The 13,614-nt window shown below is 36.6% G+C and overlaps 1 protein-coding gene across 2 annotated transcripts in view; it reads right to left on the bottom strand.

Moving 5' to 3' along the window:
* Positions 1-6,501: 6,501 nt before the first annotated feature.
* coro2aa (coronin 2Aa) overlaps positions 6,502-13,614 on the bottom strand; it is an 80,017-nt gene continuing 72,904 nt past the window's right edge. For both annotated transcript variants that reach the window (XM_088914219.1, XM_088914226.1), the window contains exons 11-12: positions 12,685-12,947; positions 6,502-11,963 (exon numbers count right to left, since the gene is read on the bottom strand). In XM_088914219.1, coding sequence (XP_088770345.1) covers positions 11,832-11,963; positions 12,685-12,947 — 395 coding nt within the window. In that variant the 3' untranslated portion in view covers positions 6,502-11,831. The remainder of the gene's footprint in view (positions 11,964-12,684; positions 12,948-13,614) is intronic.

Below are 13,614 nucleotides of genomic sequence, written 5' to 3'. Positions count from 1 at the left end.
AGTGTCAAGGTAGAACTAGAGCCATACAGCAAAAGCCACAAGTCCGGAATCCGTTTTTCATGAGCTACGGGTGCAAAACATCAGATAATGGCCTACTTGTGCTGTGGTGTTACCACCTTCCAAATCAGCTTCATCAGAACTGAAGGGCTAAAGAGCAAGTTTATTCGTGCCACATCTATGTAACCTGAGCTGTAAGTTTCACAGAATTAAAAAAAAAAATCATGATGAAGAGGTTCCGTGTTTCAAGGAGCTATCTGCACATTTCTGTTAAAACCTCTTGCTGTTGAGTTTTCAACACTTTAACCTTCAACTCCGTTATGAAGCTTTCAATTTATTTTGGTTTTTCTGCACAATTGTCCGTATGCCAGAGAATTGCAACAGACACTGTTTTGTGGAGTGTGATGTAAAGTTTCGCAACAAAGATTGCTGTTATTTTTGTGCACCATTATCGCAATATTTCCGTTGATGAGCCCATCAGGGTACATACAGAACGTGTATCTGCGGTCCACAATATTTTTCAGTGGTTCTTCTGCTACTTCAGTCAGTGGCCCCTTAGACGTCCTTGAAAGGCTACAGAACTGTTTTGAATTTTTTTATAATGATGGATATAGGTTGAATTTCAGATATATAATTCTCCTGTTAGAACCTTGGTGATCTCGGTCTAATTTGGACGTCTGTCGTACTAAAAAACCCTGGTACGGCTCTTGGATTAAATTGCTGCAGCCTTCTGCCATTATCCTTGTGCTGTACACAGCTGTTCCACCTCTTACTGATGCTTTTTTGATCATTTTATACTCTTCAGAGTAAAATGTTTCTCATGGTTTGAGTGTGCCTGTCATCTCTCCTGTTTTTCTACCTTGTTTTGAAAGGGTGTATTCGATCTTTAATTTACTTACAGCTTAACTCTTAAATGTATAGCTGATTCTTCGTAATGCACAGGGCAGTCCCCCCTGAGGAGCCAGGAGTAGGATTCCTTTCAAGATTCCTGAGGGAGTGGAGTTTAAGAGGCTGTCTGCATACCAACCTCTGCAATTTTCTTTTTCTGAACTTTTAAACTATTCATGAGGTCTTGAGGATTTTTAGCAGAACATGTGCAATGCAGCAGAGTGCTGTCTTATGCTTCCTAGAAGCTGTTTGTGCAGAAGCCTAACTGCATTACAGAGATGTATTTGTGCAGATGATGGCTCTTCTCTTCTAATGTGTGGAGGGCCTTCTGCATGTGTTGGGGTTTCACATTGCATTATGCTGTGGTAAAAGCAGGCTTCTGTAAAACATGCTTTGTCGTGGAGGGCTGCAGTTCAGCAGCTTCTTTGCCAGCACCTTAAAATTTAGGGAAGGTTGTTAAGGCAGGGATTAAAGATCATGGTTAAAATAAAAATGTGCAGGAACTATAGTAAGACTAACATTTTTTCAAAGACAAAATGTCTCACGATTAGATATACAATGTCTTCAACATTTATCTTGCCAACCTGTATTTACCGGTTTCTTGTGATACAAGCAGTGCAAAGAAAACCTCGTTTTTAACATTTTTAACACTATACTGTATGTTCAGGCAATGTTAAAAACCTTTTATGCTGGAAGTGCTCAAATAATTCAGAGACTGACATTTTTATCAGATTATTTTATCTTTAACATATTTTGATGTTAAAGATAACTTTCATAAGGTCCCAGCATAATCCATGGGTGCAAAAGAAAAGAGATTCAATGGTTGGATTGTTGTAAGTCCATCAGTACTCAATGAGGAGAAAGTCAATTGGTCAGATGTGGCCAAAGGAAATACTTTGTTTGCTTTAGATGGAAGAATTAGTGTTGCTAATGTGTCAGGAGAGGATTTATGGCCTTTATGATGCAATAAATCATGAATGAATGTCTTTGATCATCTCGGATAATGATTCTTAAGTACCCAATTTACAAATGTTTTATGGCAATAAAAAAGTTTTTTATGTGGAATGTGAGGAGTACAATTATGATGTTCCTTTTAAATCTTGCCATAAATACTTTTGTGTTTACCTGAATTTTCCAATATACTATTTGTCTATCTCCTGATAAGAAAATATGTATTATTTTCTGACTTGTAAAATCAATTGAAGATACATATGCATGTTAATTAAGCTACAATAGTAATTCAGTAGAGATGCAGTGCCTCATTTAAACCTGTTTAAGGGTAACTAATCAACTTTTAGACCTTTCTGGTCTAATTACAATTCAGAGTATGCGGGCCTGTATGGTCATTCTGGGAAGAATTTAAAGAGCTGTCTGTAGTCAGTGAAAACTTGCTGGTGGCAGTTTTAAAGTTTGGTGATGTTGTGTAAGTGGATCCTGTTGAAAGCATTAGGGGAATTCCAGCACAAAGACACTCCTAAATCAACCAGTTTTAGGTCTCGCACATTGAAAGTTCTCGTTTGGTTTGGAAAGAAAGACGTGAAGAAACTTTTGGGATAATTACACGCATGCCTTTTGATCATATTCAAACGGGAGCATACTTTGTATTCAACCCAGTGAGGACAGAAAATATAGGGACATATAAAGTACACGAGCGTAAAATTCAGTATTTGGTTGCATGATTCATTTAACTTGCGAGTTTCTTCATAATCATGTGAAATGCTTTGCTGAGCTTTTGTTGCAGTCACCTTAAGTGTTTGCCTGTTCTTAGGGAAGGTGTTCTTACTTCAATTTGCTCTTCAGCATGTAAAATTGATGCTCAGTGTGACCCCTTGATGATGTTTTGGGTTATTGTACTTCTGCATGGTGAAATTCTCCCAATAATTATAAATACAGTAGTATTGTCTTCTCGAAAAGGCAAGTTCAAGTAGGTAGCTGTGTCAGCATGCGTAGGCTGCTAAGGAACGGGTAAAGGTTTATTCCATGCTGAAAGGAAAAGTCAAGAGACACAATGTTTCGGCTGTGGAGTCTTCTAGAAAAGCAGACAGTTGTCTCTGTACGTTTCAGTTTCTTCTGCTACTGCCATAATAAGGTCCATCATCTATAAAGATAAGGAGACTGGTACCAGTCACCTCCGTTATGTTTCACAGATAAAGAGGTGTTCTGTTCTTTGGAGCATCTGTAGGAGCTTTCTTTCTCCGCACTTTCCATCACTTCAATAAAGGTTTACCTTGGTCTTATTTGTCCATAGAACTTTGTTTCAAAACTCTTCCTGGCATATTATAAATCTGGGCAAATTCTTATCCGTTTTATTTTGTTCTGCGTACAGATGGTAGGTTTACATCTTGTGATGCAGCCTCTGAAATTCTGAAATCTCAGTTTTCTGTGAAGGATTTTGATACCTTCACCTCTGCAGTCTGAAATGTATTGCCAGTTTCACCGATAGACATTTTGGGGTTTTCCTTGACAGCTTTCATATTTTTTCAGTCATCAGTTATAAAAGTTCCATTTGGCAGACACAGTCTTACAAAATTTGTAATTGTACCTGTGGTTTCTTTCTTCTTCAGTGTTTTCCAAATCCTTGCTGTTGGTTTAGTTCCCAGCTTTAGTTTCGATCGAGTTTTTTTCATTCCTTTCAGCTTTAAATTTGCCTGCTTTTTAAACAGGAAAGATATTGGTTTACATTTTGACTTGACTTCACTACAGATGTCTGAACTCAAGTCAAAGTTATGCAGGTTGATAGGATGTTTACAGCTCTAAATGAATGTTAATTACCCAACAGCTCCTTCAAAATAAAGAGGTTCAGCACCATCAGTTTAATTGACCCAATACTGTAGATCTGAATTGACTTTCTACAAATACTAAAGTGTTGTACTTGCTGGTCATGGTTTATCATGAGAAATTAATATTAGTGTTCATTGTGAAAATCCCAGTTTAGACGTCACTATGCCACTGTTACAGTTGTAGATTTCTAAAAAATGACAAACTATTTCACCAGATCAAGACAAACTGAAAAAGCCCATTAAGGTCTTTTAGTAAAAAAAAATTCAGAGTGAGTTATATATAACCTGGAAATCGCTGAATCCAGGCTTTTCAAGTACAGAAGGAAAGCTGGGTGATCATTGCTAGGATAGCTTTAGACTAGGAAATAATGGAGTTTAATCCCAAGGTTCCCCCAGCATTGTCCAGGACTACTTAATTTTTGCTCCAGGTAAATTCTTATTGCTCTCAATTTCTTATTCGGACATAAAATTTGCTTTCAGATCTTAAAAGGTCAAACAGCACCAGTAACTGGTATCGAGCTTGTACCCCTTGCTGGGTTTCAGAACTCACCCCATTCAGGTGTGCTGCCTGACATGTAATGTGGGAGTGTCCGATACACGGTCACTCCCACCTGTCTTGTCTTTACTTGATAAACAATCAAGCTGTTCAGTCAAAAATAAGGGTAATCGTGTTAAGGAGAGACTGCTCAAAATTCTTTATGCCAAAGATTGTGGAAACTACCCTTGAAGTAGGTAAGTAATAGTAAGAATGAGTACAAAAGCACTGTCCCTGAAAGTCTATACCACACGCAGATGATTGTAATCATTTAAACTAGTCATCAGTGAGCACTAGAGATTAAGAGCTCAGCTGCAAACAAAATCCTGCAGGCACAGTCATCCCCCAGAGCTGGGGCTGGTATCACTGGTTTAAATTATGAAGAGTGCACAGAATCTAATGTTACTAAAGTTACACTAGACAGCCTCCATAGCAGCTTTGTGTTTTGGGCAGTAGATTTTATGAGGCACACAGATGAATTAAGGTACTTAAAGTGAATCTATAAAGTTGTAAATCATGTTTTACACAAGAAATAAAAAGTTAATACAATGTAAAGTGAATAGTGGATATTGCTTTGTACCTATGGTTTTTCATTGACTTTTTATCTTGACAGTAGAGGGCACCAAAGATCAAAACAAAGTTGTACAAAAGCCCAGCACTACAAACCAAACCAGTGGAACATAGAAATGATCCTTAATGTGGATGGAATTAAATTAATTCTTTTAGGTTTTTTTTTTGTTTTTCTGAAGGCTTTTCATCATGTTCCTTTTAATAGATTACATTTTTAGTTGAAAGCCAGGCAGTAGATATTGAAGGCATGTATTTAGATTGATTACTGGATAACAAGAGTACAGATAAGAGATGAATGATCACAACAATTCTGGTGTGATACTTTTATTGGAGAACCACAGGAATCTGTATCAGGACAAGCTTATCGCCTTATTTTAAGATAAGATCACTTTATTGGCCATATACAATTTCTTTGTATTAGGAATTTGTCTTTTCACATACCCCAACTTGCTCTCCATGAGGCAGACAGAGAGAGAAGCGCTTGGGGTCAGAGCGCAGCTTCAGCCATTTATACGGTGCCCCTGGAGCAGTCGGGGTTAAGGGCCTTGCTCAGGGGCCCAATGGAGTAGGATTCCTCTGCCGGCCGTGGGATACGAACCGGTTACCTTCCAGCCACAGGCGCAGAGCCTTAGCCACAGAGCCACCGCATCTATATGAGCAATGTAGATTCTAGTACGGTTAGTGAACTAGTCAAGTTTCCTCCACAGGATCTGCAAACACTGTAAAAGATGCAAAGAAAATTCAGAAGATTTTCGCAAAAGAGGGGTCAAACACCTGGCAGAAGACATGTAATGATTTAATGATACATGCAGAGTTTTCCATTCAAGTATTAGAAGTAAACTATAAATAAATAATCCTGAGCATGAAGAAGCTACTTATGAAGAAAACTTAGAGGATTATGATTATGTATCACTTACCTCTTCTAGAGAATGTGGCAAGCAGACTATTAGAACATGTACTGTAGCCAGAAGCATAGATTTTAATTAAGAGATGTTACAATAAAGTTCCATAATGTTCCAGTAAAACCTGATTTAGAATACTGTGCACAATGTTTTGGTAACCACATTACAAACATATTTTGCTGCTCTAGAATCAGTTAGAAGAGCGAGCAGATACATTTCTATTTTTAAAGGAATGGCTTGAACAGAGAAAACTATGGGGGGGACCCCAGTATTCAAAAACCGTCAAAGGCCCCGGTAAAGTTAAAAGCTGAAAAGAAACCACAGGACAGAAATGTAACATATAGGGAGGTGCCTACAGTTTCTTCAAAGGGTTGTGGGACTGTGTAAGAGGCAAACCTGTCATGTTGTTGAATTTGATACCTTGGCCGAATGAAATCCTGGGATCGATGACCTGCTAGAACCCAAACAGGCTAGGTTGGCCTCCATTTGACCATAAGCATCGTGACACACTCCTATTACATTACATCTGTACGTCATTTACTTAACTTGGGAGATTAGTAATTGTATTAGAGGATGGTGTTGAAAGGTGTTCTTTACAAATAATAAAAATAGTTTTGTATTTCATAAGAAAATGAAACAATATGTGATATTTAATTGCATATTTTAGAAAAAAATGTTTTAATTTTGTTTTTGCTACCTAAAAGTAAAAGTCAATAATGCAATATACATGACTAGAGGTCTTAATAAGCCTTATTTTCAAAAATGCATAGGATTAAATCAGATTTTTATTATCAAAACAGGAAAACAGACAGACAACTTACATAAAACATTGTTTCAATTAGTTTTAATTCAATTCTACATCTTCAGTGTACAGATTTTTTCAAAGACGAAATAAAAATTATTTATATGTTTGTAAAAGTACAAGGTGTTTTTCAATACAATGTCTTTCTTTTTGTGTATTTGTAAATTATGTTAAAGAATACAAATGAAAAAAAAAAACAATAATAAAATAATAATGAACTGAATTTAAAATTTAGGCACAATCGTATACTAGGCAATATTGTCCAGCAGCAACATCCAGTGATAAAACTACTGTCATTAAAAGTATCTATTTTAACAGTGAGCTGTTCGTGACTTCATACATATAACAGCATGATATGAAAAGGTATGTCTATATAATTATTAGTATATTATATATTTATCTATAACATACAGCACTGTAGAACATGGAATTGCAAATGCTGGAAAATAATCTCTTAAAAGGTACTAGCTAAAGCTGTTGTTTGTACCTCTCCAAAGCACAGGGTCTGAGGGTCTCATCATTTTACAGAAGTGAATTTCATACAACAGAAACAGTTTTTGAAAATGACTAACGTTACTCCTGTTTTTTAAACTAAAGGAGGATCCAGAAAGTTTTTTGAAGCTCGGCATTCATACTGAGCTATTTAAATTATTTTGTCACCCTATCTTGGAGACACAAAGAACTCTAAACAAACCCAGATAATATGTTATGGTAGCTTAATGTTCAGGTAGCTTAACACACAAAGTAGAAACAACATTTCTATTTTGTACCTGATTGTGCATATTGCTTTACAGGAGTACATGAATTAGTAACTGCAAGAGCCTGGACTGATTTTATTTACATTAAAACAGTTTTCAGTGCTGCATCTTTTGTATACAAATCTCCAGCATACTGTATGAAAGAGATTATGTTTTCTTTAACAGCAATGGCAGTAGTCTTTTTATTTATAAAAAGCCACGACAAGAGTATAACTTGTGAGTAAAGCGCTGAAGAAAGTTACAAAAATAATAAAATTGGTAGTTTTGTGGAAACCCTGTTTTTAAAAATAATAACAATGAAAAATACTGAATTCAAAGTCACTTACGGCAGTAATCAGTATAGGTTGGGAACACTCATGATCTCATTTTCCCCTGTTAGACTGCCAAATTAAATTTGTTTAGGCAGTGTGTATTCTCCAGACAATTATGGATTTAATAGGCATTCAATGCTACATTATTCCTGGTTGAAAAGCATTATTTGTTACAGGATTACAAGAGCATGACTAAAGAAACAATATGTAGCATATGGGCTGCATTACACTGCTTGTGGATCATATGTTCAGCAATATCATCCAGCAGCAACATACAGTGATAAAACTACTGTTATTAAAAGTATTCATCCACAGGTATAGCACAAAATGTTGGATGATTGGTGATGATTAACAGACAAGCGGTGGTGAGACTCAAAATCTTGCTCTTCAGGATGAAACTTGCATATTTATAACTGAGTCCAAACTGAGATCCGGGATGAACCCACATAGAAGTGAAAACAAACAGGGCAAATGTAAAACAATATCATAGTAGGCGGGCATACAGTCATTAAATATCTGATGCTCATTCAATGTAAACTGAAAAATGTAAACTTGACTGCAAGAAAAAACAAGGAAGATCACCATTAGTAAACAAGAAGGTATTAGGATTTTCTTAAATACGTGACCCAGAAAACAGTGCTGACAGTGCTCCTACTTTTGATCCACTTTCACCCACTTTCCATTGTTGCTTGAAAGAAAGAAATAACAATGAAAGTAGTTCTTTCTTTAAAAATGCAGAAATAACATTTGAAACTGTTGCGAGTTTGTAAGATGCTTGCTAACACTTTATTTTCAACTGAAGAAAAAAAGGCTGCTTTAAAGCTGAAACTATATTAAAAAAACAAAAGAATGATTTTCTTGCCGTTCTGTTGTTCAAGTAAAATTTTGGTTTTGGTTTTATCCATCAACTTAAACATGAGTCCGGACTACTGAGCAGAGACTAGTTTGCACAATCACACAACAATATAGCAACTTCTAGAAGTAGACGTCACATATATTTAAGGTGGTAGAGAAATAAGTACCGGAACAATAAGTAATCAAAGGGGAATTTAGAAACTAGAGTGAATAACAAGAAATAACATTAGTATGGACAAGAAATGCAAAATTCTATTTGAAATGGAGGAAAAATGACCGCTTTAGCTCATCTCTTTGAATTCAGGATCCTGTAACTTCACAAATGCTAAAAGTTTAATTAAAACAGAACAGGCCACTTCTAAATGCTTTTTTTTTCAATCTCCAGTTGATTTCTGTGAACGGAGTCCACATACTCAAACTTTGTAAAGCCTCTACTCAAAATACTACTGCTCTCAGATTATGCTACTGAACTCAGTCTAAACTTTAAAAATTACCTTAAGGAAAAACCACAGTTAATATTATCAAGCTTTAAAGCATTTTTAAGGTAGAAATATAAAACCGTCATTTCCACAGTAGATAAAAACCATGTTATGCTTTAGTGTGAAACATGCGGAAATTTCAGTGAAACATATTACTCACAAAAGTGATACAAGGTATTGAAAGTCCAATAATGTTACAGCTCTTGATTATTGACTTTGTCCTATCAATGACTGGATTTAAATTTACAGTAAATGGATGGAAATCCCACATGTAAAAAATATGCTATTACATACAAGAAGATGTGCAAGACAGTATAGCTATGGAACTGTAATTTCCCTGACTTAGTGAATGTTTTTTTAAATATGGTCACCAGCCAATTTTTTTACCATAGCCTGTTTTTGACAGCATGCCATAGCTAAGCCAGCTTTATCTCAAATAAATATTTGAGTACTACTCAACTGTAATGTGGTCTGGAATTAAAGCACAGTATAACACATAACTCCAGCTCTACAAAGTGGGCCTTGTCTTTTGGCATAGTAGTATTGGATAGTAGTGCTTAAAGTTCAATTTTTAACTAGTTTCAGATTTCACTTAAAATCCAGAGCTGTAGCTCTGTTATAATATAATTTCAACAGATTTCAATAGCTGGCCACTATTGGCATAGGCATTAAACTGCAAAACTGTGTAGAGTTTCAGAAAGCATAGTCTTTGCTATGACAGGTGAATATGCAAAAATCAATGCATTCTGGGCATTATATTCAAAAAGCAAATCTTTAAACTTCCAGTACACTAAAGCAGCTACACTTGTATTCACCTCATATTTGCACCATGTAAACCACTTGCTCTGTCTTAATATGTACTTAATGCTATATGCCATAAACAGAACGAAACACAGTGATATTTGGATTGAATTTGGATTAAAGTGATGAACAATTTAAGAACGCTTAAGTGAGAATATTCTACAATGCTCCTTTTAACATATTTGAAAAGGAAGAGAATGTTAACAGCAAACACTTTGTGAAATGGTGCAAAACTGAAAAGAACAGTGGTACAGCACCATAAAACAAGAACAGCAGATATTACAGATGTACAGGTTTTGCAAAACTAATCAGATTTTGGGTTATACATGAATGATTCGCAAACTTATTGCACCACACACTGGGCATCAGTAGGTGTAAACCCAGAAAACACAATGTGAATATGTCCAGTTTTTCCACATAATCATACAACAAACAGTGTTTAGCAGGACCAAGTGGGTTACACCAGTGTTAAATTAAGAAGACCATGTAAAATGGCTCTTTTTCTGATTGAAGGCTGATAATCCTGAGCTGATTATTCAGATATAGCGCCCACCATGAGTCACAAAAGTGCTAGAATATAGGTTTTCACTGGTGCCTTGAAACATTAAAATATCTGAAACATTCCCAAAATCCTTAGTAAGTGAAAAAAATTCCCAGACCAACTTTAAGACACTTATTCTTAGCTAGTACTGTCAATAGATATTGTAGCGATCACTTGTCTCTGAACATTTTATAAAAATTGGCATTACACCCTTTAAAACTTTACATATCATTCATAAACAGACAATTTTTTTTCAATAGTACCATTTAAAAGGTTTGAGCGCAAGCATATCAGTGTAGGAATGACTTATGTTCCACTTACAATTTTTTTCACTCACATTTTTTTTTCTGAAATTCATTTTTACAAATAACATACTGAACCATCCATTGCTTCTGAACTTGAATTGTTTTGCATTCTTCTTACAGCACATAAAACATTATTTATTAATTACAGTGAATAAACACATTCACTGTAATTTATCTAAGTGTAATGACTAAGGCTGCCTCATCTTTTGAAGCAGGTGTATTGATACGTTCTAAAAATAAATATTCAGTGTTCTCCGACCTGCAAATATATTCTATTAATCTCAAGTACAGTAGTTTAGACACGCAGATTCAGACTAGATCAGAATAAATTCTGCATCTTATAGAAAGGTATTAATGTGGTATTCCTACAAGTAGTCTGTTAAAAAAAGAAAATGATTACATCATATAGGCACAGATTTAACAGTAACGAAACCTGAAAAAAATCTTCAAAGTAACATAATGATAAAACACTCAGCAAATTTAAAAAGCAGACATGCTGTACTGTAGAATTTGTACACTGAGCTAAAGCAAACAGCTTTCCAATCTGCTGTTTCCACATAAGACTGCTCCAGTTTAAATAATCAGAAAGCAGGTTTGTGAAATACCCACAAAATGTATCCGGAACTCAGCTTGTTCATTACATGCCTTCCAAAACTGCTTTCAGTTTCAGTTCAGTTTTGTTACACTTTTGAAACACCTTTCTCTAACATTTGCATCCATCTCTACCTTTTGAAAGAATGTGAAATACATTCGCTGATACACAGGGTACAGTATTTGCAGGTGCTGAATTCTGTTTGCGTTGTTTTTCGTACAACCCTAACACACAAGTCAAGTTCCGTATGCCATTTGGAGCCAAGAAAAAACAGAACCAGCTTTCTAGACTTTTGCCTCAAGCATCATCTTCTGTGTTTTGCAAGAAGGAAGCAGTCGTAGGTAGAGCAGCACATTTGGCAGACCGACATTTTTAACCTTTCACCTTCTGAGATTTTGTTTTTGGCTCACTGTCCAAACTGCCTTTTTTTTGGAGAGAAACGTTAAAAAATAGACCTTGCTTATGGAGTCTTGGGGATGTGTGGAGTACCTTAAAAAAACCATACCTGCGGTTTTAGAAAACTTGAGAATTAAAATCTATTTACACGACTGCAAACAACAACAAAAATGTGCACCATGCATGTTTGGTAAGCTTAAATTATACTTCCTCTAATAAAAATATATTATAATTGTACAAAGAGCAGTCACAGACAGGCCAGGCGTGATTGCATACTGGGACTGTTGTCTGTCCAGTGGCAGGGGGAGGGAGATACCTCTCAGGAGCTTCCCTGGGAGTTCCTCACATTTTTGATTTCCAGTTCCAACTGTTTTATCCGGACATCCCTCTGGCTCAGCAGATCTCTCAACCGCCGGATCTCATCTTGTTGCCGATAGAACATTTGCAAAAGCTGGGAGAGCAATAATAATAACTGTTACACCATACTGTGCATTTGTCAAACTCTTGAACACTTACAACTTTCAGTTAAATATTTGAACTCACATTTACTGTAAAACGTTTGGGGACACCCACAGCCTTTTAACAGAATTGTATTAGACATCCAATTGAGTTGTTTTGGAAACATTTAGCTCAAAACACAAGGAATTAGCCAAATTAATTTGCCACCAAATAAAAAACATATGTTTCATTTGGTAGAAAAGGTTTCCTGAGATTAAGTTAAATTCTGTTGGGGTTGCCAAATTTTTAAGTGCTTGGGGAAAAAAAACTTCCAAAAGCTCCAATCTCAGCTCAAACACAAAAAAGCATATGCAGAATTTCTTCTTGTAGTTCTTTGTGGTAGAATCTGAATCTACTTCTCTTTGTAGTAGCAGAGAGTTAGCTTCATTTAACTCACTAAAAGGTTAACAAGAACACCTTTTACTCTACACACGTACTGCTCATTATGCAATTGTTTCAATAAACCAGCTAACCCTATCAGCTGCCTCAACGTGTATCAAAAAAGGCACCCGTCAGAAGACGGCGAACTGAAAATCTGTAATTGTGTCCTTGATTCCTTCACCTTCATTCAAACATTCAAACCAGTTCGGCTAAATTGAACGGTGTTATTTCGATACAGATTTACGTCCACCTGTGAACAGACCGCATCCTCTGCAGTTCCCTCATTTCCATACCTCATTTTCAGTTTTGGGAGGGGTGCAGGGCAAGGGCTCACAGCCGTTCGACACTCCACCGCGGCTCTTGTCGTGGGCCTTCAGGTCATTCAGCGGCATGGGCTCGTCGGTTTTCATCCTCTCCTGGATCACCATCACCTCCGTCTGGCCCTGGGGGCTCTGGTAGCACTTGGGCTCCAGAGCACCTAGAGGTTCCTTGGGCTTCAGCACAGGGTAGGGCTCAGAGAGCTTGCACCCGGGCTTCAGAGACATCAGAACTGGGTCTGCTCCAAAAGAGTCCGACATATTTCTGTTTGAGACTATTTTGTACCCCTGTACTAAACCAACAGCTTGCATGTATCTGGACACACAGTAGTCTTTCTGCCTAAATTCCTGCTGGGGACAATGGCAGCATCATCTATGTGGGTCCTTTTCCCATTATAAAGATACGCTGTTTGTCAATATATACCTTTTAAGAATACAATTGTTTCAAAGCAGTGCATAATTAAATGTCTAAAAATAAAATAATAAACATCGCCACTAACCTCCCTCTTTGCTTACAGCAAAGGTGTTGAGTTTTGGAAGTTATTAAGCAATTCGGCATTAAGCATCAATTAAGCAAGTTATTTATTATCAAGAAATATTCAAATATCTAAAGCTTTTCTCTCACCTCCTCAAAAAATATCTATTTGTAATCACCAATCCAGTGGGGTCTACACACTGTAACTTTCTCCACTAAATTCATCCGCTTCCTCAGTTACCTTAGAACGAGACACACTGGGATGCTAAATCCACCAAAATCTATCTAGAAAGTTTGAGTAGAGCGCTAGATACTGGTTTCCTCCCACAGTCCATAGACATACTGGTAAGATAATTGGTTTAGAAGAAAACTGGCCATGGCGTGCGTGCGTGTATTTGTCTCTCTTTGTGCCCTGTGATGGACTGGCATTC

Source organism: Atractosteus spatula, chromosome 1 (assembly GCF_055471065.1).
Source record: "Atractosteus spatula isolate fAtrSpa1 chromosome 1, fAtrSpa1.hap1, whole genome shotgun sequence".
NCBI lineage: Eukaryota > Metazoa > Chordata > Actinopteri > Semionotiformes > Lepisosteidae > Atractosteus > Atractosteus spatula.
This window is presented reverse-complemented; position numbering and strand designations above follow the sequence as displayed.